The sequence below is a fragment of the Gobius niger genome (assembly GCF_951799975.1).
Source record: "Gobius niger genome assembly, chromosome: 9".
Taxonomy (NCBI): Eukaryota; Metazoa; Chordata; class Actinopteri; order Gobiiformes; family Gobiidae; genus Gobius; species Gobius niger.
Window position 1 is genome coordinate 21896453 of NC_136860.1, and position 26485 is coordinate 21922937.

General features: G+C 41.8%; 2 protein-coding genes across 3 annotated transcripts in view; one reads left to right on the forward strand and one right to left on the reverse strand.

Annotated features, from left to right (window-relative positions):
* itgbl1 (integrin, beta-like 1) overlaps positions 1-3553 on the forward strand; it is a 26123-nt gene extending 22570 nt beyond the window's left edge. Inside the window, exons 10-11 of the mRNA XM_079563550.1 lie at positions 1725-1838; positions 2740-3553. Coding sequence (XP_079419676.1) covers positions 1725-1838; positions 2740-2828 — 203 coding nt within the window. The 3' untranslated portion in view covers positions 2829-3553. The remainder of the gene's footprint in view (positions 1-1724; positions 1839-2739) is intronic.
* Positions 3460-26485, reverse strand: part of fgf14 (fibroblast growth factor 14) — an 86504-nt gene continuing 63478 nt past the window's right edge. Inside the window, exons 4-5 of one of the 2 annotated variants that reach the window (XM_079563548.1) lie at positions 7071-7269; positions 3460-6615 (exon numbers count right to left, since the gene is read on the reverse strand). In XM_079563548.1, the coding sequence (XP_079419674.1) occupies positions 6473-6615; positions 7071-7269 (342 nt within the window). In that variant the 3' untranslated portion in view covers positions 3460-6472. The remainder of the gene's footprint in view (positions 6616-7070; positions 7270-26485) is intronic. The other variant, XM_079563547.1, reaches the window with a different exon arrangement.

A 26485-nucleotide genomic window follows, 5' to 3' on the forward strand; every position in this document is an offset into this window, starting at 1 on the left:
CCTATGTTTAAAATGTATTACCAAGTGTGCAATTGCACTAAGATAGAAAAAAAAAAAGCATCTCCTTTCAATCCTCCTCCTTCAACAATCTTCTGCGTTTCTTCCCTCTGTCTCACCTCTGTATCACTAACTGTCCACCTCTAATAACAGGATCTCGGTTGATAAAATTAGGGGAAGATTGAAGAGGTTCTTGCAGGGACACTGGGTCTGAGCTGTGGCTAAAGAAAAAGCATCCGACAGGAGTAGATTTGTTTCCCTGTTAGCAGCCTGCCTTTCCACTAATCCTTAGCACCTTGTTATCCTGCAGCTGGCCCGTCACAGAGAAAAATAGGCTCTGATTGCGGGGACAGGAAGTTTAAAGTGTGGGCGGCTTGTATCCTGGTGACACAAGTGAATTAGAGGTTGCTCCCTACAGGATGGCTCTAATACTAATCTTGGAGACATTCTAGCAGTATAGATTAGAAACAAACGATCTTTCCTCCTTTTGATGACTTTCTTTTCCAGTAAATCGATGCAAAAGCAGTGTCAATTAAGCAGTTGTATTCATTCATTAATCATCTTTTTGTTGCAATGGACCACGCCTGGACAACAGAGAGTTTACTCACAAATATTTACCTCTAAGAATACTCCACAAAAGCTGCAGTATTTTAGATGCTTTGACCGAGTTTCCTGCCATCAAATCCTGCCTGGCCATGACATTGGATTCTTTTCTTTTTTTCTGCACAGTTTTCTGCTGAAAATAAAAATGAATTGAACGGTGATTAAATCAATTATCTGCGTGGTGCTTTTTAATCGACAGGTCTGCAGCCAATTCTGTGGCTCATTGTTGGACTTGTAGCGATAAAAATAGAAAGCTATTTTACATCATATGGTAGAGTAATGGAAAGCATTCATAAGCTTCAGCCAATACATTACAAAACTGTAAAGCCTGTTTTCTCAAAATGAGTTTTTGATTACAATCTTACAAACTTGAGTAACACCTACAGACACTAACTTTTCTAGTCTCCGCTGTAGATTTATTGAGTTTTGAACAGCAAAATTTTGATTATTTCAGATTTTTTAAAGGGGGGGTATTATGCAAAATCGACTTTTTCAAGCTTTACATCATGTTATTATGTCATTCCCTCATTAAAAACATGCCTGAAGTTTTGCCTTGGCACATTCACGTATTTTTGAGTAATCTGTAAAAACTCTGATGGCAGCCATTTTAGGGATAGGTTTGCCTGAGTCCTCCTAGGAACGCCCCCACCTCCTGGAGACGCCTCCGAGCTTTCGTCACCAGCCGAGTAACCAACCACTGCTCCTCAGCAGAACCCCCTCCCCACTGATGCCACAGACAGCGTGTGGAGGGGGCGTGTCTGAAAGGGTCAGCGGTTCTTGAAGAGACAGAGGCCTATTTCAAGACATTTGCTACAGCCATTTTAAGAGAGCAATTTTATACAAGGCAGTTATTCTAATTTACTGCAGTTACAGACCAACAGAAGGTTTCGTCATCATTGTAGTGTGCTATAGACTGGTGCTATGTGATTGAAAAAAGCATAATACCCCCTCTTTAACTAACAACTAAACAAAATATCCAGAATCCAAATAAACCTATGCATTATTTATTAAAAAGTTAACCTGTCAGTGGTCATAATGTTGTTGTTGTGTTGGTGTTGCAAGGCTGGATGAAATTGTAAATGTAAACAGTTGTGTGCTGCGGCGCTGTCTGCTTTGTCCTGCAGGCTCCTGTCACTGTGGCCAATGCATTTGTTCCCCTCAAGAGTGGTGGGTGTCGGGCGAGTACTGCGAGTGCGACGACAGGGATTGTGACAAACATGACGACCTTATCTGCACAGGTACGGCCGCACAACCGTGTAACAAAAACACACCCAGTGGACAGTCGCTGAGTGAGCCATCATCTCGCCATAAATATCTTCAGCTGTTTGCGTCATGATTCTGGCCCTGGGCCTGTCAAAACAGCTGTTCATAGGTGTCTGTCATGATTTTGCAAAGAGCTAATATCAGCCTTAATGTCATTATGTCTCGGGTGGTTTCACATGGTAACGCTGCTCATGAAACAAATTCTCAAAAGGCATGCTGTATATTTGCAATTACAAAATGTGTGATGGATATCCAGGATATCAAGGTTGATGTGATCAGCTGTCAGTCATCCATCTTCACTGCTTCGTATGAAAGAAAAATATTTGCATGTAAATTGCTAATATGTGAGTTACTGCGTTTGGCTACTAAAGTAGAGAAGTATATTACTAACATAGGCCATCCCTTTTTCAGTAACATGATGAGACTGTACATCTTTATGTTGTTGGACAGAGAGATGAATAGCCAGCTATTTCGTAAACCGGTCTGTGAATTGCACCCACTGCTTGCTAAACACTCTGGCAGGGCAAGTTTATTTGTAGGGCACAATTGGCACACATGGCAAATCAAAGTGCTTCACAACCTTTTCTCTGACTTTTTCCTCATCTCTCGTGTGTGAATAATGTTTTAATCACTTCGTAGTTTAAAGAAACATAAGGGTGGGATGGTAAGCTTGTGGGCATGCATTACCAACATTACATGTGGAGGCCTTTTCCTTAGTTCTGTGTTGGACCAAACTGTGGCTCAGGTTTCTCCCGCTGCCTTACGCTCAGAGCTGCGCCAGGGGACAAGTAGTGTGAAGAGACAAACCCTGTTACAGGTTGGCCATGATGGTGCACCTCGTTTAATTCACAGCTTTTCCTCTCACCTCTCTAACAGGGAACGGACAGTGCAATTGTGGCAGCTGTGAGTGCTGGGACGGCTGGACTGGAAACGCCTGTGAGATCTGGGTGGGAGCAGAGTACTGAGCAGTCCGGAGTGACCAAGAGCAATGCCTGTGGAGAAAAGACTGTAGACCAAAGATGGATAGATAAAATGTGAGGGACTTGATCAAGGGCCGGTACAAATTCACACTAATATACTGTTCTGGTTACAGACTAGGGAAAGCACACATTATATTTTGTTGATGAACACAATACAAAAAATGGACCATGGAGCATGTTGTCGCTTAAATGGTCCCCATTAACAGTTTTGTGGCACCCCACATCCATGCTTTACTAGATATTAGGAATACGACTATGGACCTGTCCCATATTGAAAGAAGCAGTTGTCTGTGCAATACCAATTCTGTGTTTAAACGTGCATCAGGCCATGCATCATTAAACAGCTTTATGTATGACATTTGCTGTAATATAGATCACTGCGAGAGCTCCACATTCTGAGCTGAGGATGTGCATGTTTTATCAAGGAGACATTCCTGAACGTTGTGAGCATGTCTGTGTTTGAACAATGCTGTTCCCAGTTAGCAGTCAAGTTCAGACAAAGGTAAGGTTTGATGTTTTTATTTCTTTTTCATAATAAAACATTAAATGTGCCGCATGACACAAACATTTTGCATGAAAAAGAATGCGAAGACCTTAATCATACATGGTTACAAAGTTGTTATAACATGACATAACTTCAATGGGCATACTTGCAATGGTATATATCATATATAGATATTTCTTTTGAAAATAAATCATTTTTAATAGTGCGTTATTTTTCACCAAAGCAATCATTTACAATCTGCCTTCGAACCTATACCTACCATACTCCACTCAGAGGTACAAGCTCGTCATTCTACTCATCCTAGTGACAGACTCGTAAGTGGCGGAACTGAAAGAGGGCATTCGTTTTTCAACCGGGTCATGCTGGATGTCCATGTCACTCCGAAAATGTGGCATCAGATAAAAGGGCTGGGAGCCGCATCGACACAAGAGCTCACTCACCGTTGAAAAGAGCAGATAAAGTCACAAAGAAAATTTAATGTAAATTCTACTTTGGCCTTTTTCATGCTTAAACTAGCCAACCACCCTGGTTTGCTCTGTCCCCATCGAATCGACAGGTGCAATAATATACTGCACTCTATATTGCATGTTTAAGTATGTTACTGACATTACAGTACACCTTTATATAAATATTTTATTCAACATGTTGTATATACGTATACAACCAAACACAACTGTATAGTGTAGACAAACGTGTTGCATATATGTAAGTAAAATTAGCGATACCAACAGTTCTTGATAGACATAGCCTACTAACATGCAGTTCTTCAATGCCATCCTCTCCCCATGCAACAGATGGGACAAATTATCAAAAACAGCACAAAGGAACTACCAGGAAAAAACTAAGATGTTTTTCTGAGTCTGAAGACCATATCACACACAACCCATAGTATACGAGAGAAATGATCCAAACAGACGAAGAAACCAAAGGAACAAGTGGTTACAGAGATCTGAACACTTACACAACTTTCATTTACAAAAATAAAGTCAGCCAGTTTTATTTCGGTCTGCAGGGCTTGAACGACCAGCCCAGCATGTAGAGTTAGCAGGATAGGAAGATGCCATAAAAAGGATCAAAAAATCAGCCCCCTTAAGATCTATAGCGGTCGCCAGCGCTTTTTGCTGTGAACTGGCAAATCCATGTCATGTGCTTCAATGTGCTGTAATAAAAATGGTTATGTGGAAATAATATCAAAATAATTTTATCTAAAATTGCAGTTTTAGCAGCATACAGCGGCAACATTCTAGTCGTTCTCATAGAAGAGTCTGGTATCAATATAAATTTTAAAGCAAGACAAATAGAAATTGATTGATCATACTTTCGACACTGCTAACAGTCTTCAAATGCAAAAACAGAGAATGAGAATGCAAACGGAAAGTGCAGTGGGTTTAAGATTGGCCGTGAGTGTGCCATAGCCTACAACATGCCCATTCATCTCCCGCACTACTAAAACCCTATATCCACACGTTGTTCCTTATAGAAAAGACATGCAGATGAATAATTTAAGATATACATACTTCTCAAAAATGACATCAGTCCAGACCTTTGCTTCTGAACCAAAGGTCTGAGGAGGAGATTCTTTCAAAAACTGAACAAATGCTATCACAGTGAGAGCTCCAGTGACGTGAATCAGAACGTGAGTCAGATTTGTTGTCTTTGTTAAAGAATCAGTTCTGGGATGGAAAGGCTTTGGTCATTTCTGAGTGGTGCAGAATGCTACGAGTCCTCTACAGGGGAGTTTGGGTGAGGCACCTTTGGCCCAGTGGGGACTGGGAACCTGTTTTTGCATGCCGGGAGTCAAGGTCCAACAGGCACAGGATAGGCCAAGATGATCTCTATGGACTCTGCATGCTGAGCTAGGAGACATATCCTCTATTAATAATATTGTTTAGTTATTTAGAAAGTTATGGTTTACATTTGTCGTCGTCCCTAAGATTTATAGAATGAAACGTTATACTGTAATAGAAGCCATCTCGTGTGTAACAGCTGCAAGAAGAGAACACAATGTTATTCTGTCCATGCTTTATTTGCTGAACCAAATAGGGATGCAGCGAGTATAATTATCACCAGTAGTTTCAGCCATGTTGTTTTCTGGCTATGTGCTGCCATGAGATGGCTGCCAGTGCTGCAGACCTGTGGGTCAAAGCCATAAGCCTTGTCAGTAGTTCAAAGACTGGAGAGGGACAGAGGCCTACAAGGCCTAAAGATATTCCTCGAGCCCATGCTCAGAAATCAGGCTAAAGAAAAATATAAATTCAGGTTGTCTTTACCAGAGAGGCGGACAGAGCCGCTGGTGGGACTTTACTGATATGTATACACCATTTCTCTAGCACTCTCCCACCCACACGCACATCTGTTAGACTGTGTGTATGTGTGAAGGGAGCTCCTTGCATTGATTGCAGTGTCGGTAATTTGCACTTCATCAACTATGATTGCAGGAGCTATCTCCCAACCTCCAGTGTGTTTTTATGGGCTGTAAAAAAGCTACTTCTTTGATTCCCCTACAAACTTTCTGTGTCAGTATGTGTGCATGTTGTAGGCAACAAGACTTACTGTCTGCGTGTGTGTTTTACGCCTGTGTGTCTGTTTCAATGTGTTTCTTAGAAAATCACACAACTCCTCTGCAAAAAAGCATTTTTTAGATAATTTGACAAAGAGCAAAATGTGTGATTATAAAGACAGGAAGAAGGGGGACGTACTTGTAAAAAATAGAGGACTACCGTCCAAATATTTTTTTCTACTATACAGTCTCTATCCCAGAACGTAGCTGGTGACAGTGGTATAGAAAATAGATTTGAACCTTTAGTACTTTTAGAGACAGAGCGGGAGGACCATCACCAAGCAAAGTGCCACCAGTGTGTGGCTGTAAAACATGTATTCAAATGAATTGTCACAGTTTCTGAGGAATCGAAAGGCATTCTATGATCAGAGTCCTCTTCCCTCTATCCCGGAGGAATCTGCCATCAAGTCTGAGAGTGTCTGGAGGAAGAGGAGAGGGACAAGGAGCAAGACAGGAGTGGAGTCCACTGGGATCAGTCCACAGAACTGAGAGCATCCGTTTAGGGAAGCCCTGCCTCTGAGTGGTTCCTCCTCCCTACAGACACACACGGCTGCTGAGGTGTGGTTATGTCGCAGGCTTGTCAGGCTTACTGACTGGTTTACCTCCGTTCATCACTGCAGGCTCACTTGTGCTTTTACTGGCAGGTGCCGCCACCTTGGGCACTGTCTCACCAACATCATGCAACGATGGCTCTCTGTACATGGCAACTGTGGACAGAAGGACAGAGACAGGTTAGCTCTAGCACCTACAGCTGTGACTTACAAATGACAGAAACCATTCTCTTTCCATTTCCTCAGCCACAAGCATCCACATCATCTCACCACTGTCCTTTTTGCAACCAACATCATTCCCTTCAAATGTCTGATGAGGTTGTACTATTTTCTCAAAAGTGTCATGATTTTGAGCATAAAAATGAAAACCATTCAACCATCCATAGAGAGGAGCCTCACAATCCCCCCACTTCACTGCTACTACCACTGGATAGCTACTACGACGTGTACTTCATCTTGATTTCACGCTGAAATGATGGGATGAAATCAGTGTGGCCTGACGGTAGACACTCAACATTTCACTCTGCACATGACCTGTGTGCTGTCTGCTTGCTTAGCACAGCAAAACGCTGGCACATAAATCCACAAACTGGGGTGAGCGGAGGACATACCTTCTAATGGCTTGGGCAGGAAGTGAGCAGCTGGTTTGGTTTTCTTCACCCGGTTCCCCTTCATGGTTTGCCCGTCTTTGTTAAGCCCAAGAAACCACGCTCGCCCCGACTCCTGCTGTCTGTACAACATGGATGAGTAGATCACATAGTAGTTCTCAAAGACCGACTCTTTGAACTTGCACTCTGCTGTGAAGAGTTCCTGCAACAACACAAAGAGGGAGGATTATTTAGAAAAAGGCTACATACGACATGAGCATGTAGCTAACCGGATACTTCATACATTATGAAAGAGAAATTCCACTTGCTGCTTGAAGTGATTACAAGAGGCATTCCCTTTTTGCAACGCTGACATGTTTGGTTCCTTTCTCTCCGAACTCTTCCTCTCATCTTGAGGTACCACTGGCTTTTCCATTTTGTCAAAAAACAATCAAATTTCACTTATTTGTTTTTCCAGAAGACTTTTAAATTAAAAAGAACAAATGAAGCACATTAAAAAGCTCAAAAAATGACTTTATCCAGTCTCTAAGCTGGTGGGAAGTAAAGTGTAACAAATAATAATCATAAGCAATTACTGCAATGTTTATCTGTTGCCCTTTGAAACTCTATTGGAAGGATGTCACTCTGGCTTCAGAGCTTCTTGGAAAAACTTAACAATTACTTTTGTGCATGTTTTGTAAATGTATTTCAAGCACTATTTCCTTTGCAGTACAAGCTTATACAGTGTATCAGTGGAAATATGATCAAATCCTTTTGAGGTCAGCTCAACCTTATAGCTTTTAGCTTTGCAATGACAATATGATAGTTTGAAACTAACTAACCGACTACACTTTCATCTATTTTCTTTATACGTATAAAGTTATGAAAAAACAGAATGGGAATAAGATAAGCCTGTTAAATCCGTGTACCTTTCGATCATTAGTTATTCCGTTTCAAAATAAAATCAGAAAAACTAATTATGTGGTTGTTTTATTGTATTTCCATTTTCTAAATTAAATTGGAAAGGCAAAAAATTCTTGATAAAATATTGACCCATTTCTTTGCAATGCAGTGGAAACAAACACTGCTAAAACAACCTCCGTTATTTTGTTCACTACTGCTTCGGTTTGATTTGCTACTGGAAATGATGAGTAACTTTTTCTCTGCCTCTCTCTCCCTCGCGCAAGAGGGAAACAAAAACAAACTTAAGCAAAAGAGGTCGAGCTTCAACGCGATCTCCGCTGTAACCGTTGTTTATTATGTCATTAGGACTTTTATTTCTCAAACTCGTTGCTGCTCACTTTGAGCTCCTCGTGGAGCTGCAGCAGCTGAGGTGACCGGGGCGGAGGAGGAGGCAGTGCGCGGTGATGTCGCTTCGGAGGCGGCCAAGAGCGGAGCTGAGCGAACAGGTGCAGATGTGAGTGTCGGGGCTCCTGCACCCGCCTCACTCACGGACTCCACGCGCCTTTTTCTCTCCCATGGCCCGGGAGAGCTGGTGCCGGGAGCGTTCGGGAGCTCTCTCTCTGTTTCCCCAGAGCTGCGCTCTAAAACCCTTTCCCGTCGTGCATTCACAAACTGTCCCTCTGCCACTCCTCTCTCCGTCCCCCACTTCAGCAGTGACTTTTGTTTTGCAAAGTAATCATGCACAACTAAAGTGACGAAGAGGAATAAAAAAATATATATAATAACGCGCACACCCGTCGCTATGGGCGGGCCATAGGAGGCCGTGCCCGTCCCCCAAGATGCTTGTGCCCCCCAGACACAGATGTGTTGTAGTCTACGTGATACGCAGGTATACGCCGTATAACCACGAGAAGCCACTACAAATTGGGCAAAGATAGGCTACGTATCAATGTTACTTTTGCGCTTTCTGCCTGATTAGAGACCAGCCCAAACTCCACAACAAGTAACTATTTCCTCTCCTGACACCGAGGCATTTCACCCCTCTCTCTCTTTCTCTGGCACGGTTCCCTCTAAGCTGCGCTCGTGCGCAATTGCGCACGGCTCCCGTATTGTCTGGGCACAAAATAAAATATAGCTGATATGATAGAGGAGTATTAACGATCATCCTCCGCTCTGAGAGTCCACGATGTCGGCCTCTTTATGCTCATTTCCCGTCCCGGCTCGTGAGAGGCACAGGCAGTGACAGGTGCTCGTGTGTGTTTTTCTACAAAGCGCTGAAGTTGAACCGAAAAGACCCCGCGTTCCAAGTGTGCGTTTTACACTCAGACGCTGGAGCTTTAGTGAAGGCTGAGAGAGACGGAAAAGTGGACGCGGCCACAGCACTGACCGAGCCATATTCATGGTCCAAAAACGGTGGTGAGGGGTGTGGGGATGTGGGGGTAGCCTACAGGCGCTCGTTCTACAGCCCCAGAGTCCGGTCGTTTTTCCACACTCAGAAACGTGTTTTCGTTGCATCGGCGCAGTATTCTGCACAGACGCAAGGCCCAGCTCATTCAGCTTTTGAAAAGGACCTCACTCTCATGAATTCAAGTTTGAGTTGAAGGATGTGTTGATGAGGTTCAACTCGGAGAAACGCCACCTGCAACTGTACTGACGTTTCCGCCACGAGGACTCATGTTGCAGCTGTAGTTGGTCTGGTCATATTTGCTGTTGATTATGTTAAATGTAATGATCAGTGTGCGCCAGGGCTGCGTGAATACCATATGAAAAATATGTATTTAATAGTAAATGTGCCCCCAGTGGATTTCATATGCCCCCCCTTAAGACTGACGTCTGGCGACGGGACTGATAACGGGTGTGTCCTCTCCTCCTGGCGCCTGCAGCTGCATTTCCCCGTGTTCTCTGCATGTGTTGCCCAATTTTTAAAAAGTATATGCATAAAACTTTCCAAACAAGTGTAGGAGCGGCTCTGAGCTGAGCTCTCTCCTCACTTCCGGTGTCGAAAACAATAATAAAACGAAATAATAGTAACGTCATAATTTTGGAGGGAATTTAAAACAACTAGAACCAAAACAAACACATTGACATTGACAATCCGTGTACCTTTCGATCATTAGTTATTCCGTTTCAAAATAAAATCAGAAAAACTAATTATGTGGTTGTTTTATTGTATTTCCATTTTCTAAATTAAATTGGAAAGGCAAAAAATTCTAGATAAAATATCGACCCATTTCTTTGCTCTGCAGTGGAAACAAACACTGCTAAAACAACTTCCGTTATTTTGTTCACTTCTGCTTCGGTTTGATTTGCTACTGGAAATGATGAGTAACTTTTTCTCTGCCTCTCTCTCCCTCGCGCAAGAGGGAAACAAAAACAAACTTAAGCAAAAGAGGTCGAGCTTCAACGCATCTCCTCTGTAACCGTTGTTTATTATGTCATTATGACTTTTATTTCTCAAACTCGTTGCTGCTCACTTTGAGCTCCTGCTGCAGCAGCAGCCGAGGTGACCGGGGCGGAGGAGGAGGAGGCAGTGCGCGGTGATGTCGCTTCGGAGGCGGCCAAGAGCGGAGCTGAGCGAACAGGTGCAGATGTGAGTGTCGGGGCTCCTGCACCCGCCTCACTCACGGACTCCACGCGCCTTTTTCTCTCCCATGGCCCGGGAGAGCTGGTGCCTGGAGCGTTCGGGAGCTCTCTCTCTCTCTCTCTGTTTCCCCAGAGCCGCGCTCTAAAACCCTTTCCCGTCGTGCATTCCCAAACTGTCCCTCTGCCACTCCTCTCTCCGTCCACCCCACTTCAGCAGTGACTTTTGTTTTGCAAAGTAATCATGCACAACTAAAGTGACGAAGAGGAATAAAAAAATATATAATAACGCACATACCCGTCGCTATGGGCGGGCCATAGGGGGCCGTGCCCGTCCCCCAAGATGCTTGTGCCCCCCAGACACAGATGTGTTGCAGTCTACGTGATACGCAGGTATACGCCGTATAACCACGAGAAGCCACTACAAACTGGGCAAAGATAGGCTACGTATCACTGTTACTTTTGCGCTTTCTGCCTGATTAGAAACCAGCCCAAACTCCACAACAAGTAACTATTTCCTCCCCTGACACCGAGAGAGGGCAGTTCATCCCTCTCTCTCTATCTCTGGCACGGTTCCCTCTAAGCTGCGCTCGTGCGCAATTGCGCACGGCTCCCGTACTGTCTGGGCACAAAATAAAATATAGCTGATATGATAGAGGAGTATTAACGATCATCCTCCGCCCTGAGAGTTCACGATGTCGCGGGGGGGGGGGGGGGGGGGGGGCGCATTATTCTGCACAGATGCGAGGCCCAGCTCATTCAGCTTTTGAAAAGGACCTCACTCTCATGAATTCAAGTTTGAGTAGAAGGATGTGTTGATGATGAGGTTCAACTCAGAGAAACGCCACCTGCAACTGTACTGACGTTTCCGCCAGGAGGACTGTTGCAGCTGTAGTTGGTCTGGTCATATTTGCTGTTGATTATGTTTAATGTAATGATCAGTGTGCGCCAGGGCTACGTGAATACCATGTGAAAAATATGTACTTAATAGTAAATGTGCCCCCCGTGGATTTCATATGCCCCCCTTAAGACTGACGTCTGGCGACGGGACTGATAACGCGTGTGTCCCATGGATCTATTATAATAAACGGTGTGTCCTCTCCTCCCGGCGCCTGCAGCTGCATTTCCCCGTGTTCGCGCTGCTTTCCACCGGCTTCAGTGTCGCTGCCACAGGGCCAGGACTGCACGACTCGCAAAAAATATCAACATGTTTGAAAACCTTGCGATCGTGCGATTTTCACTCGTACGTTCGTCGTGAGCAGCTCTTCGTGGCTCGTAGCCCCCTGTCCACTGCACGACAGAGACGCACAGTGTCTGCCCAGCTTTTTAAGGTTGTTTTCCAAGCAGAATCTCCTCACGGATATTTCTGAGCAACCATTCCCTCCGTGGTAATATAAAGCATCTCTGATCTCTGCATGTGTTGCCCAAGTTTTAAAAAGTATATGCATAAAACTTTCCAAACAAGTGTAGGGGCGGCTCTGAGCTGAGGTCTCTCCTCACTTCCGGTGTCGAAAACAATAATAAAACGAAATAATAGTAACGTCATAATTTTGGAGGGAATTAAAAACAACTAGAACCAAAACAAACACATTGACATTGACGTATTCAAGATTTCTTTTTCTAATTCAAGTTTAGAAAGGGAAAAAAACAAAAAAACAAATGGAAATGTTGTTTTTCTGATTTTATTTTGAAACGGAATAACTAATGATCGAAAGGTACACGGATTATTGACGTATACAAGATTTCTTTTTCTAATTCAAGTTTATAAAGGGAAAAAAACAAAAAAACAAATGGAAATGTTGTTTTTCTGATTTTATTTTGAAACGGAATAACTAATGATCGAAAGGTACACGGATTCTGTTACAGTCTGTTATCTCAATTCTGTTTCTTTGACAAGCGTTTCAATTGCAATTTGATTAGATTAGAATGCGAAAAAAGATTAATTTGATAACATTATTTTATACACATCTAGGGGTACTAACATTGGAGAGAAGGCTGAAATATGTACCACTAATGCAGGAATCCAATGCATTTCAGAATATTAAAGCTGCTTTAGTATACTTTTGGTCTATTCAGTTGGTTTGCCTACAGTTTTACTCAAGAGCCATTTGAAGCACTCACCTCTCAATATTTTTCATGCATTTCAGAATATGTTTGTAGGAGATTAGCAAGATTCATGCAATAAAAAACCCTGCCTATGGAAACAGATATTTAAGTTGTTTGCATGGATGATGTTTTGTCATTGTACTGTGCTTGAATCACTGTAGGGATTGATTGAGTGTTCAAACTGAGACAAACTCTGCAGACCTACCCGAAACCCAAGTCTAGATTCTCCAACAAGACTCCCTTTGTCTGTCGTGCATGGCATGTTAAAGTAATTGGTAACAGTGGTCCTCATTGGCAAAGACCCAACTCTGACATGTTTCCTGTGCCATTTGTCTTTGACTCGGCTCGGTGAACTTTGTGAAATAATGATGGAACTAATCAAGTGACTCATGCCGTTCTTTACCGCTCCAAGTGGCAGTGACAAATGAACGCAGAGACAGTGCCTCTCTCTGAGCGGCTCCCCATTCATCTCCACAGCACAAGGCCAATAAAAAGTGATTCCACACTGTCCACACCAGCGCGCTAAAAATAAAGGGGTTCCATTTGGCCTTAATTAATCCAAAAGTTTACATGGATCATCACTGACGGACTTTTCCACCGTGTCTGTTTTCGGGAATGTCCTTTCCAACCCAGCCCACATCCCATTCATTTGTCCTGACTTGGGACTGGTAAAATGGCGAGCAAAAGCAATTCAAATACTTATTTTGCCGACCCTTTGCCTTCATATTGTCCTTTGTTGTTCGAGTTGCTATTTTTGTTTGCATCTCAATTTTGTTGTTGTTGTAACTACCAAGGCAAACCAGCAATAACAGATTCCGCACTTTCCTAAGCAGGGACAAACACCACTAACAAGGTTTTTCCTGACATGGTTTCCGGTCGCTGATTATAGCAGTATTGATGAAGAAAGCAGCTCATAATTACAGGCCCATTAGACCTTTAGTGGATTACTGCTGTCACAGTGTATTCTCTGTAGCATATAGAACATATAGGATGACCACAATGAACCAGGCCAACAGCTGATTGGGCTTTGACAGTCATCTGCATAAAAAGACCCACAGCACACTGGTATTCCAACATGGTTCCTGGACCAGTCCAAATGTGAAATGTTGAGATTGTGGAATCGAATCGTTAACCTGCCTGAAAATAACAAAAAAAAGTCTTTTTATGGAGTAAAAATAAGTGTCGTACGCCATTATATATTCTGTGAGAATTTGTCCTATCGTGTTAATCCAGTCAGATCAAAATGTCAAACTTTGAACAGAAATGGTTGACTGAGACTTACTTACAAATTAAATATGTATTTGAAACAGAGTATATGTAAAGGCAAACCTAACAAGATCTTTGATGGCTCAGCTTCGAACAGGCATCCTTCCCCTGGGCTTAGAAACTGGCAGGTTCACTCAAACCCCTGAAGAGGACAGACTCTGTAGATTGTGCGAGTTTGGAGAGGTTGAAAGTGAAACAAATTTTGTGTTATTTTGCCCACAGTACGATGATCTTAGAAATGTATTATTTGGTGTATTGCTTGTTAAAAAGCCTGAAATGTTTTGGATCAGTGATGACAAGATGAATTCAAACAAGTTTATGTGTAGTATTTTATGCCTACTGTCTGGCAACTTGTCCCTTGGTGTTATCGGTGTCTTTTAAGCCTATTAGGGTTGGACATACAGTGTGTATGCAAGACACAATAATAAAAAAACTATTCATTCATTCATATACTATTAGAAGTCAAATTATGCAGTAACAGTATGATTAGAGTATCTCGGGAGATTGTGGGACTATTGAAAACAAGTTGATCTTTGATATTAACTGGACATGTAATAGTTGAAGAGGGGTAATGGTCAAGTTAGTGATTATGACAATTTTCTCAGGCCTCTTGAGAGTGATTTTTCAAAATATACCTTGCTAACAGATCATTCTGAATCCTGCGGGAGGAAAAAATTCTTAAAGAGACTATACAGAGTTTAAAAATGTTAAAACAAAGTATTTTCATCCCCCTACATGTTCCAGCCATGTCCTAATGTGTAGAATGAGCTCAGACCTGTTCACCACAATTGCCTCTAAAATCCTGCACTGCCACTCAAAAAGGTGCGAGTTAAGACCTGAGGTGGCAGTAGTGAAGATAAAATTACCACCTTGCATCTAGTCTCTTTAAGAACGAAAAAGTAAAGGAATGTTTGTGAAATATACAAAATCCTCTAAATAAACATTGTTACTTTCAGCCTTGTGTCTTTCTATTGAGTGCCTTGATCATTGCATTATGTCTGCATTTCTAGTTATTTTCTTTTTGTGCCCTGTTGCCGAGCCAATTAGAAGGCAAATAGTTCTACCTTTTACTGCCCCGTGAGGAGCTTATATTAGGTCTGTAATTCAGTGTTTTCTTTCTCAGGTGAGGCAGGCGACAGGTGATTACACGCATCAGTCCAGAGGCATTTAGCCGAGCGCTGATTGCTTCAATACAGCCGTCGTCTCAAACAGCCCTGCAGTGAAAAACATGAACATTGTACGAGCCAGTGTGTGTCAGGCCCATAATTGTGGCTAATCAGCCCGTTTTTCACACATAAAAGTGTTGATTGATTGTAAACAAGTGGAGCCGGATTGTTAGAGAGACAAAAGAGAGTTTTCACAAATACTTTTGGTGCACTGAGGGTCAAATGAGCAACAAGTGGCGGGTTGCACGCTATTTGGGTGGAAGCTTTCTGCAAAAACTCTCTGCAGTGCTTTTGTGTACACATGGTGATGTAACTTAATGGATGAAACAAACAAAACAAATGCAAAAATGTACAGTCAAGGCACTGGTAAAAAATACAAATATGCAATTACTGTATTTAGACTGGATGTTTTAGCTATCTTTTTTTCATCTTAAATGTAAAAATAGAATAGAATAGTAGAAATAGAAATCTTCTAAATGACCTATGATGTGTCCATACTGGTCCGTTGTTGCATCGCTGACCTTGAGAGCAGTCCTCTGACCTCTGCTGGGTTATCCCTATCACGCAATGGTAGAGAAACTGTCAATACAAATCTTTCACATTCTTATTTAAACATTATGATAATCTCCTCTGCCCCAGACTTTTCCTCACAATGCTGCACACCTTCTCCTCCTTTACTGCCACAAGCCTCCCTAGTCCCGACCATGACAAACACTTGCACTGGGGTTACCATGGCAACACAGAGGGGCTTTAGGACAGTATTATGCTGTGGAGACGGGGCTTTCCCGGTGCATCTGTGTACACAAAACAGAGCTCAACTACACAGTCTTTTCAATCTGGCTGCATTAAGGGGAAATCCGACTCATAAATACCAAACAAATATTGTATATTTGGAATGCTCTGTCACCAAAAATACAATCCTATAGCATTTGAAAGAAATATTTATAGAAATTATTTTACATCTGCCCAAATGGACAATTTTCTACAATTTTCTACAAACTTGATGATGCAAAGCAATGCAGTAGAAGGTTAATTTCCCTTGACTTTGACAACTTAAAGTCAAATATGCTGCCTGTCATTGACTTATCTGGTTACCACTGATATAATGAGTAAAACAACCTTATTATTATTATGGCTATTACATTTATTATTCTAGCTCAGCTTAAAGCAGAACTAAGTAACTCATGCCCCTAGAGGCCATAAGCGCCACTGCAGGTGTCGCAGCATGTTGCTGTTTTTTACTCATTAATTGTCCGCGAGAGTAAATACTACGCTGATAGAAAAGACAAAGGGAGAGAGGGATATGGTACATCCAATAACACAATGGAGATCATTTTTTTCACTCAAACTTGGCTGTAAATACTGATAAAGTGACGCTAGCCCACAGTTAGCTTCCCCTGTTTGCCTGTCAGCTTCTTCTTGCTGATTTATTTGTGTGTATTGCGCTTTGAGTTTATTTTTTGGTTAGAGACACAGGGGGAGATTAAAGACCCCCCCAATCATCCCATTAATGCTTGTGTTGCCCCCAGAGGGACTGAAGATGTATTAAGGTAAACAAGTTACTTCTTCTTAACGAATTTAGAGCTTAAAGCAGAATTTGAATTGAAGAACTAACCACTCGTATTTTAGGATTCTGGGGAACCTTAGATGTTTGCTCTTATTTATGGCCATTTACCTTTGTTTTCTGAGCTTTGTTTACATCAGAATTATAGTTTTTTGTATTCATTTGATTCATTCATTGACAAGAATACACTGCAAAATGAATTTACATCTACCCAGATGGACAATTTTCTCCAATTGCTTGGTGTCCCTGCCTGGCACTCCAGCATCCCTGATTGGTTTTGCGCTAGATATGAGCCCCACAATTGACCTTGGACACAGACATTCCAGTTTCATGCTATCAACCCCCTCCATAGCAGAAAGACATGTGGAAAGGAAAAGCTTGTTTTAGAGATCCATAGAGGAGAGAAACACAATTATAGAAAATAAAGCTTGAATAGAAAATAAAGATAAAGGCAGATGGGGAGAGATGGAGTTTCAAATTGAAAGCTATAAAAGGCAAGAAGACATTAAACCATAATAAAGAAGAAGAGTCGCGCCAAAGGAAAACACCAAACGTAGAGTAGCCTAATTGCTGCCCTAAAATCTAGGTGAGAGGGGGTTCACGCGGAGAGGGAGGGGAACGACGCAAATTAGCATGCACAGAGTGACGGCTCGCCACCCCACTGTGGAAACCCAGAAATTGTTTATTAATGCTGGCAGCATAAAAGCTATTAATCCGTGGAAAAAGGTCAACCTCCAGAAAGGCGAGGCACATTGACAGTGCTAAGCTGCGTGCTCATATGTACCAGAGTCACGTCGCCGCTGTGCACAGACAATGGGGGCTCGCTGGGACCTGTCTGATTATCAAAGCCGGAGGAGTGCCGACAGACAGGCAGCCACTGAGAGGAGCCAAGCGTAAACAGCTGCAGGAAAATAGTGTACACACGAAAGGAGTACAGTTAGAAAGGTTACACCGGTTGTGTTATTCCCTCTTTGGATGTGGGGATAAAGCCTACATGGTGATACGACCCCAACATACACGATTTTTTTCATTTCAATTTCAGGTGGCGGGTGACACTGGCAAAGCAATTGTATAATGACAAATCAAGCACCACTTTTACTAGTTACTGACAGTCAACACAAGCACTTTTTTTACATTTCTACCATTCACGTGCTCCGCTTCTGTGTTCTGTCGGAGAAGATGGTAAGAAGCAACAACACCTTGAAGCGGCTCACCAGAAGCACTTAAGTGTTCGATAAAATTTCCCTGAAGGCAGAGAAACCTTTAACACCAACTCTGTATTGGTCCCCCGGCTCCCTCCAGCTCCCCCTCACTCTCTCTCTCTCTCTCTGTTGCAACAAGACATCTTTCAACTCCCCTACAAAATGTGATGACTGCAAATTAGTTTTTGTGGAGCTTAACTAAATGACTCCATGTGAATCAGTAATTGAAGCACTTTTGATTCTTTTTGTCGATTAAATTGCCTTTAGAATGGTTTCATAGTCAAAGCAGATTATGCCAGTCTGCCAAAACAATGAGGATAACCAACCAATCCTTTCTACGACTTATAGGCCATCTTTTAAGCTTTCATAATCTTTATAGGAATAAAGATAAAGGATAGTTTGGTTGACAGTGTTTGGTGGACAAAGTGGGTCAAAAAAGAAGAAGCAAAAAGTCAGCTCACTGCTCCTTACGGGATTGCCCAAGGGGTATCGAAGGGTGGGTCAAATACAGACAGTAAAGAACCCCTTAACCTTAACTTTACCAAGGCATTCAACACCCAAGATGCCCTGAATGATAAGTGAGTTACACGAAAATGTTATATAAGAGGCATCATGGAGGTTTACAATGCATTTTTCTTTGGTGCAATCGCGGAGGCTCCGTTTTAACACTGTTTTTAAATGTGTTGTTTATCTTCCTTGTTTTGTTTTTTTCTTCCTCTCCCTTCAGAGGCGTTTTATTCATTATCAGGTGCACAGGAGGAAAAATTGAAACGTCTAAATAGATGAGTAAAGGAGAAAACCAAGTCCGCGGGATATGGAGCCACTTTGCCGTTCGCTTGAATAAAGAGGCAAACATGACAGGAGCTCACAAACACACGAGCAGAGAGCAGCCACCTACGCCTGGATCAGCGGGGATTCGACTACTCTTCGTGTTTCTCTGTGTCTCTCCCCAGCCGCTGCAGCCGATCTGCAAATTGTTGCCAGATTGGTGCCAAGGCCGGCAGATTTCATTGCGAGATTGGGACCGCCGGCTCGTGTGGACCAACACTGCGAGGCAAGGCACTTCATTTTGACAGTTGCAGCCATAGTTGCTTACCACAAAAGCTAATAGAGACTCATTAGCGAGGAATGAAGGCTCGCATGTATAAACAAACTAGCAGGTAAAGCTTGCGTTGTTAGTGTTGTTATGTTGTTTGCACCCTCAGGAACATTGGCCCAGTTTTTCTGTTCTTGTAGTTTTTTTGTTTTTTGGGGGTTTTCTTTTTGTTGCTTAGACAGCTACCTACTCAAATATACCAACAGCATCTTCACAGTGGGGGCTTTACAGGCTTATGTAATAGGAAGAGGTAAGTTTGCCGAAAACAACACAGATAAATGGTTGCATCTGATTTTATTTGATTTACAAACTCACCTTTGTTTTCCAAGTACCATATTCTTCTATCTAAAGGCATGAATAAAATCTTAAACAAAAGTAGGTCAGAATCAGGACTAATGGGACTAATCCTGTCATAAAAATGTGTGCGCAAGCTCTCATTCATACAGGAGCATTCCCTTGAAGAAAAGGTTCTCAAGCCATCATCTTTACTGGGCTGTTTTAGTGTTAAGGACCTATTCAAATTGAGAGGGATTTGCCCGTATTTCTTATGAAAAAAGTAACTTCAATTTTTCTTGTTTGGTGAGAATCAGTTCACCCCTCCGTACTAGAAGAGTATCTGCCTGCTGCTAAGAGATCATTAGTTGCTTGTAGTCAAGAGACTAATCAAAGACCAAGACCTGTCCCAAACCACTGTGTCGTTTGGGTTCGAGACCAAATCGAAACCATGTTTGCAATGTTCTGTATTACATTCTGTTTTATTGGCAAATACGTTTTACCCGTGTGCCACAGGTGAAAATATAAATAGGTTTCACAAGAGAGAAAGACCGAGTACAGAGCACTTGAGTTCGAGTCAAGATCGACTCCAAATGTCAAGTCCAAGACTAGACCAAGTCAAATTGCACTCTGAGACACAAAAGACCTTGAAACCAAGACCTGCCTCGAGTACTGCCATACCAGTTGCTGAAAGAACCACTCGAGCTGAGATGAAGGATTAAGAACCATTTCTTCGATGCAACCTATAAAATGAACTTCTATATATTTTTTCCATAAATGTACTGTCTTCAGCCTATAAAAAAGTGCCTGGGTGAAGAATATAACCAGCCGAGGTGCAGAAATAGAGTAACAGATCTGTCAGGCACACCGAAATGAATCTGCCCTTTGGGTCACAAAGATGGCAGAACGTGACATTTTGCACCAGCATGCCCAGGTTTACACAGATGAATTACTACCTGCGAACCAACTCGTACCACAAATTCGAAAAAAGTGCGGCTGGATGTAATCTCAGTTCTTTGGACCAAAATATCCAAAAAAGATGAACCAAGATGCATTTACCAAATCCAATTAAATTATGTGGACTATTGTTCTATAATGTGTTCTACTTACTTATTTTAGATGCATCATTCCAAGGTCATGAATGAATGGAGCATCACAGATTACAACTGTCAGTGGAGGCATCACACAATAATCCTCCCAAAGGAGGAGGTCGTCGCACGTGACAAAGGATTTATGGCACAATTTTTAATCTGAACGATTAAAGGATTGTGTAAATAGGAATAATATGTTGATGCTCCTAAGGCAGTCGGTGAGATTATGCATATTTTGGACATAATGTCTAACTTTGTTTTATCGCTTTATATATATATTTATATATTTAATCCCCTATAGGGGATTTCTTGGTGTGAAAAGTTTTGCAAATTTTTTATTTATTCGTGCAAATGTTTTTCATCATTTAAGAGTATAGGATTCCCCACCAGCCGTCATCTTTCTGGGGGGATAAATGTGGCTCGAGCTGCAGTCTGAGTGACTTGAGCAGTGAGCCAGAGCGGAACCACCAGAGCTTTGGGCCTGCCACTCAAACATCCAAGCACCAGCCAACTCCTGCACTCAGACGCACATTCAGCCTGTATTTGATTTTGTTAATGCCATTCTTTCAAATTGAATGAGAGTGATGACAGTCTGCCAGTGTGGTATTTTATTTATGCATCATGAAAATTGAATTGTGAGTGGCTTACGAGTATGAAGTATGTTTGCTCAGGACACTCTATACAAGGACATAAAACTACATCTACATGTGGCTCAGGAACTTGATCCCAGTTGGAGAAGTGTGCAAGTATAACCATCTGATATTCTAAGAGTAGATTAAGCAAAATCAGGTTTCCTTTTCCCTTTTTTTAAAACCTCTTAACCCGCAAGTGCATTTTCTCCAGTTCATCCATCCATCCATTTTCTTCCACTTTTTGTTTGGAGCTGCCCAAATCACATTGCACCAGCCCCTATGGCTCCTCCGGCAGGTGGTGGGTCCACAGAAGGACGGCCTCCTGGTTCTAACCGATCCTGTTGGTCTCTCAAAGGGGCTTCTGAACCGCTCTTTGTCTGACTCGTCACCTAGGACCTGTTTGCCCTGGGAGACCCTACCAGGGGCACAAAGCCCCCGACAACAGAGCTCCCAGGATCATTCGGGCGCTCAAACCCCTCCACCACGTTAAGGCGGCGGTTCCAGGAGGTTCTCTAGTTCTACTTTACCCAATTCTAAAAGCTTCTCGAGCTTACAGCCTATATAGGCCAGTGTAACGCCTCACTTGAAAGCTAAGACCTACAAAACTGATCGCAAGCTTTTTGTTGCATTGTCACCACGTTTTTGCCCCATTTTCGAAGCATTTTGATCGGGTTTTTGTAGTTTTTTGTCCTTTTTTGTTGTGTTTTCCTTTTTTTACGCCCTTTTTGTCATGTTTTTGTCACTTTTTTTGTCGCTTTTTAATTGTGTTATTGTTGCTTTTACGGCATGTTTTTGTTGCTTCTTTGTCGCTTTTTTGTTGTGTTTTTGTCACTTTTTTGTGGCTCTTTTTTTTTGCTTTTTCATCACTTTTAAATCACTCTTCTGTCGCATGCTTATTGTGTTTTCGTCGCTCTTCTTTTGCTTTTTCATGTCTTGCTTTGTTGTATTTTCATCCTCGTTTTCGTCTCCGTTTTCACGCTTTGTTCCAGAAGCTTTTAGATTTGGGTTAAGCCCAAACTGGAGATAATGTGCTCGGTTCAGGTGGGGGTTTGAGAGTTTAACTTTGAAACAACCGAAAACAACTTTTTGAAATGTATGAACTTTTCCCTAACGCAGCTACAAATGGCCGCACATTATTCTGCATTTATGTGCAAGTGTGAAATCCCTATTCTTTCATGTAAACCGAGCGTGCATTGGACTTCATGGAAACACCACCTGACCCATATACGGCACACTGAAGTCGCATTGTAATCATCATAACCAACTATCATAAGTACAAAGACTTACAGTAGGAGAATAAGATCCTCTCTCTACAGCAGATGTCCCGAATACATTAGTGTGCAGTACTATTTGCATGATGAATGAATGGGGCTCCATGCTCACACACTGACCTTGCAGATCCCAAAGCTTTTGCACCATCCCTTATGTTAAAGCGGCTCGCAGCACTCAGAAGCAGCAGAGAGGGACCAGCACAGATTTAGAAGAATGAATTTTTATGATTTACTGCCTTTTCTGCAAGAAGCCCTCACGGTATCGATTTTTCATAACTGCAGGGGTGAAGCTTGATAAAATGTTACTTTCATTTCATGGGTGGAAATGGAGAAAGAATGAACAGCTCTCATGGACTACGGCTATTAGAGCAAAGAGGACAGGGCTTTTCCATTCTTCACACAAATACAGAGACATGCGCTCACACCACAGAGCCAGTTACCGAGCACAGCTTGAACAAGACTTAGGCCCGCTATCCTGTGAACTTGACAACACACAGGCCCGTTCGAGGTGAAGATTTCCTCTTTCGGAATCATGGTCCATGCTAATTGGTTCTAAGAATAAATCACACACAAAACGAAACGGCAAAAATTCTGCCGTAGCTCGATGGGAGTGGCACAGTTCTTGAAAGAAATTAAATTTTTTAGAGAGTTGTTTCAGAAACCTGCCGTGTTACTGTAATCTCACAGCTAGTGGTCCACTGACAATCAACCTGTATGTTAATGTCAAAAATATCTTATAATTTCACCATTTGTTAATTTGTACTGACATGGAAGTATAGTTTTGTGTCCAGGCTTAAACAAGACAAATTTACTGAAATATTCTTAACTATTCATAGGTGTTACTATTATTTTTCTTGTTGTGGATGTTATTTTGAGGATTTTACATTATAAGACCGTTTTCCTTTGATTTCCATGTCTCACTCATCAGATGGATTTCAGCTGACGCTATGAGAGGCCAGAGCCATCTGTCGTTCATTGACCAGTGGGTCCAGGCAGCAGCGACCTTTTGTTGCAGACCTCTTGGTTCCGTTAATTTGTGATTTTCACCATTTTCTGTACCTTTCCATGCCTCTGCTATTATTTTCTTTTTTAAGATATACTTCATTAGACTTTCACAAGTTTACGAAATTAGAGAAAGGTACGCAAAGTATAAACACAAATACATAAATATATACAGTGTGTTTTATAGAAATGGTGCCAGAGGAGTTTTCCTTCTTTTTGGTTTGATTCAAATCTGTTTGAATGTGTGCTTTCACTCCAGGGAACATCTTTTCAGTGATTGTGGCAGCTTCTTGACCTCATGGGAAGTATCAGAGGACTTTTGACCGATCTAGAGTCCGGTTCTCTATGCTTAGATTTCCACTGTTGTGGGATTTTCGTGGAGAGAATGAAAACTATATATATATCTTTGGAAACCTTGGTATAAGCAATGAGGAAAACAATGTTTCTATTTGCCCTTGCCCTTACCATTTTTCCATTAGAGGGGAGTTCTGGTCATCACTACAGTAACTCCATAAAAGATATGACAAAAGAAATCTCGTCAAACTACGTTTTTACTCCCCAAATACATGTTATTATCCCTATTATTGCACCTTTTTGATACTCTACACAAAAATCTTGCGAAATTCCATAGTGATCCCGGACTATTAGAGTTCAGTGTTTTGGCAATCGTCCGAAATATTCTATAACCGTTTGAATAAACACTGATAGGAATTGAGACTAGCTCATAGGAAACCTATTGACAGAGTGTCAGCTATTATGGTATTCCAAGTGTACTTGTTGATTCATATCCATCCTTGTTATCCCAGTCAACTGCTCTTCAGGCGGCCAGTTCAAGTGCACATTTGTATGAGTAGGGTTCTTGACATTTACTCATGGGAGCAATTAGACCAGGACGGGGGTCATCTGTGTGGAGACGTGTTCTGGCTCATGCTGACAGAGACTCCATATGCACTTGTCCCTCCGCAGGAACACTCCTCAGGCTTCAAAGACAAACAAAGATGACAATTTAGATTCCACACGCCCACTCTTCTGCTGTTTCTTCATTATTTCTGGCATCCGGTAATATAAACATGAAAAATGGGCTATTGTTTGTTCAAGGATGTAAAGGTTCATGTTGAGTGGAGGAACAAATACCTCTTTGTAATGATGCTTGGGGCTAATTTGACTCGCAAGATTATATCTTTTAAAGCATTACAGTGGTGCAGACGTCAAAGCAGCAGTACGGGTAATGAAGGTAAATGAACAAAACGACTTATCACACAAGCTAGCATGAGAGGTGGGATATTTACAAGAGTAAAACGTAATGGGTGATAATACCATGTTTGTCTACATTTGGATGTAAACATATGATTTATGTGTATTGAAAGTTTAAAAACTAACTATACTCTATAAACTATAAAGTTGACATTGACATGCACTGAAGTAATGATCACTACCTCTGGCTAAAATTAATTTGTCCTTCATGGTTTAAGTGTAAAAAGGTCACACGCATTTGGCTTATAGCACACATTCACTGTTTAAATAAGCTTCTGCAATGTCAAAAGAACTGGTGTTGGATTCATTCTTCACCAAGATATTGTATTGATGATGGGAGAGTGTGACCACTGCGCAAAGCCTTCTCCAGCACATCCCAAAGATTCTCAATGGGGTTCCACCTGAACCGTCTCCAGTTTGGCGAGTTTTCGTCACAATTCTGTCACTGTTTTGTCGAGCTTTTGTTGCTTTTTCACCATGTTTGTGTCAGTTTTTTGTCTCATTTGTGTTTCTTTGCCGACACATTTTGTTGTTGCTTTTTTTGTTGTGTTTTCGTCACGATTTAGTCACTCTTTTCTTGCACTTTCATCCTCGTTTATGTTGTTATTTTGACACCTTTTTCAAGAAGTAAACTGTAGAAAATGTGCTCTGTTCAGATGGGGGTTAAGAGGTTGAGATCTCATTCTCCCTGAACCACTCTTTCGCAATGTGAGCCCGATGAATCATGGCTTTGTCATCGTGGAATATGCCCGTGCTATCAGGGAAGTAGAAATCCATTGAAGGAAATCTGGTCATTCAGAATGTTCAGCTGTTCTCACTCTTTGGGCTCATACTGTGTTGATGAGTCTAGACCTGATCCTAACAGTTGATCTAGGTGGACACTTTTTTTAGTGGGGTAGTTTATTCGAGTAGTGTTTTGTTTTCCTCGCACAATGCATTAACTTCTGAACACCACATTTGTTAGTTGTTTGTTAGTGTGTCACAGAAAGTGTGTGTTTTTTTTCTCCGTCAGTTTTGTTTCCAAAGTTTCGTCCTCACAGCCAATCAATTCTTTGTATTCTAACCACGATGCAGTTTTCTAATTGTCTGTCTGTAGCGGGTAATTTATAGCTGTTTGCCTGTATCCATATAGCAGGCCGACAAACTGCTCTGTGTGTATTTTGGCTGCTGGGTTTTAATAGGAAAGTAAGGATTCTCTCAGATGGATGAGAGAGATTTAATGTATAAGCTACTTGACAGATCAATAGCTGGCAGTTTGCCACGGTGCTAAGGAGTCAGGTCCATCTTTATGAAAGAAAAATGACCCTGGGACATCTTTGAATAAAGAAACAGCAGACGAAAAGTGGAATGCAGATAAGAGGAGAGTGGGACGTCTGCTTTACCCACTGAAAATGTTTTAAAGACCATATTAATAGTTTTCATAGTCTGGAGAAGCATTTCATGAGTTCACTTGAGGACAGATTGGCTTAGTTATCACAGTAATAAACAGAGGGATTGGAACATCGTAAGTATAACTATGTCTGGATTTATCTTTGAGCGTGAGCCAGGGCACAGGGCAATCATAAACTGAAGAAAAAACATCTTTAAGAAGATTACATTTTGGACCATGTTTGTTCATAGGATGTTGTATTAGTTCATATGACAAGTTTTCTCTACAGACGCAGCACAATACATTGGCAAATACCGTCATTGCAATAAAAGGTGACACAATCTCCAGCTGTCAGAAAGCCACAATATATCACAATACCATGTCCATGTCATACTGCCTAAGAAAACTATTCAATTGTAGGTTTATTGTAGTGGATTCTCATGTTCACTGGGAGACATACAGTAGGACCTGTGTGTCCAACAAATACATCTGAACTGCAGATTAGCAGTGCAAGTCTGTAGCCTCTGATGCCATCACCACACAGGGGAAAACCAAGCATTAGACAACCACATTATAAATCTATCTAAACCTAATAGAACGAGCATCGACCAATATGTCAGATAAATATTTTACAATGTAATCCCACTCCTGGCCCCACACAATG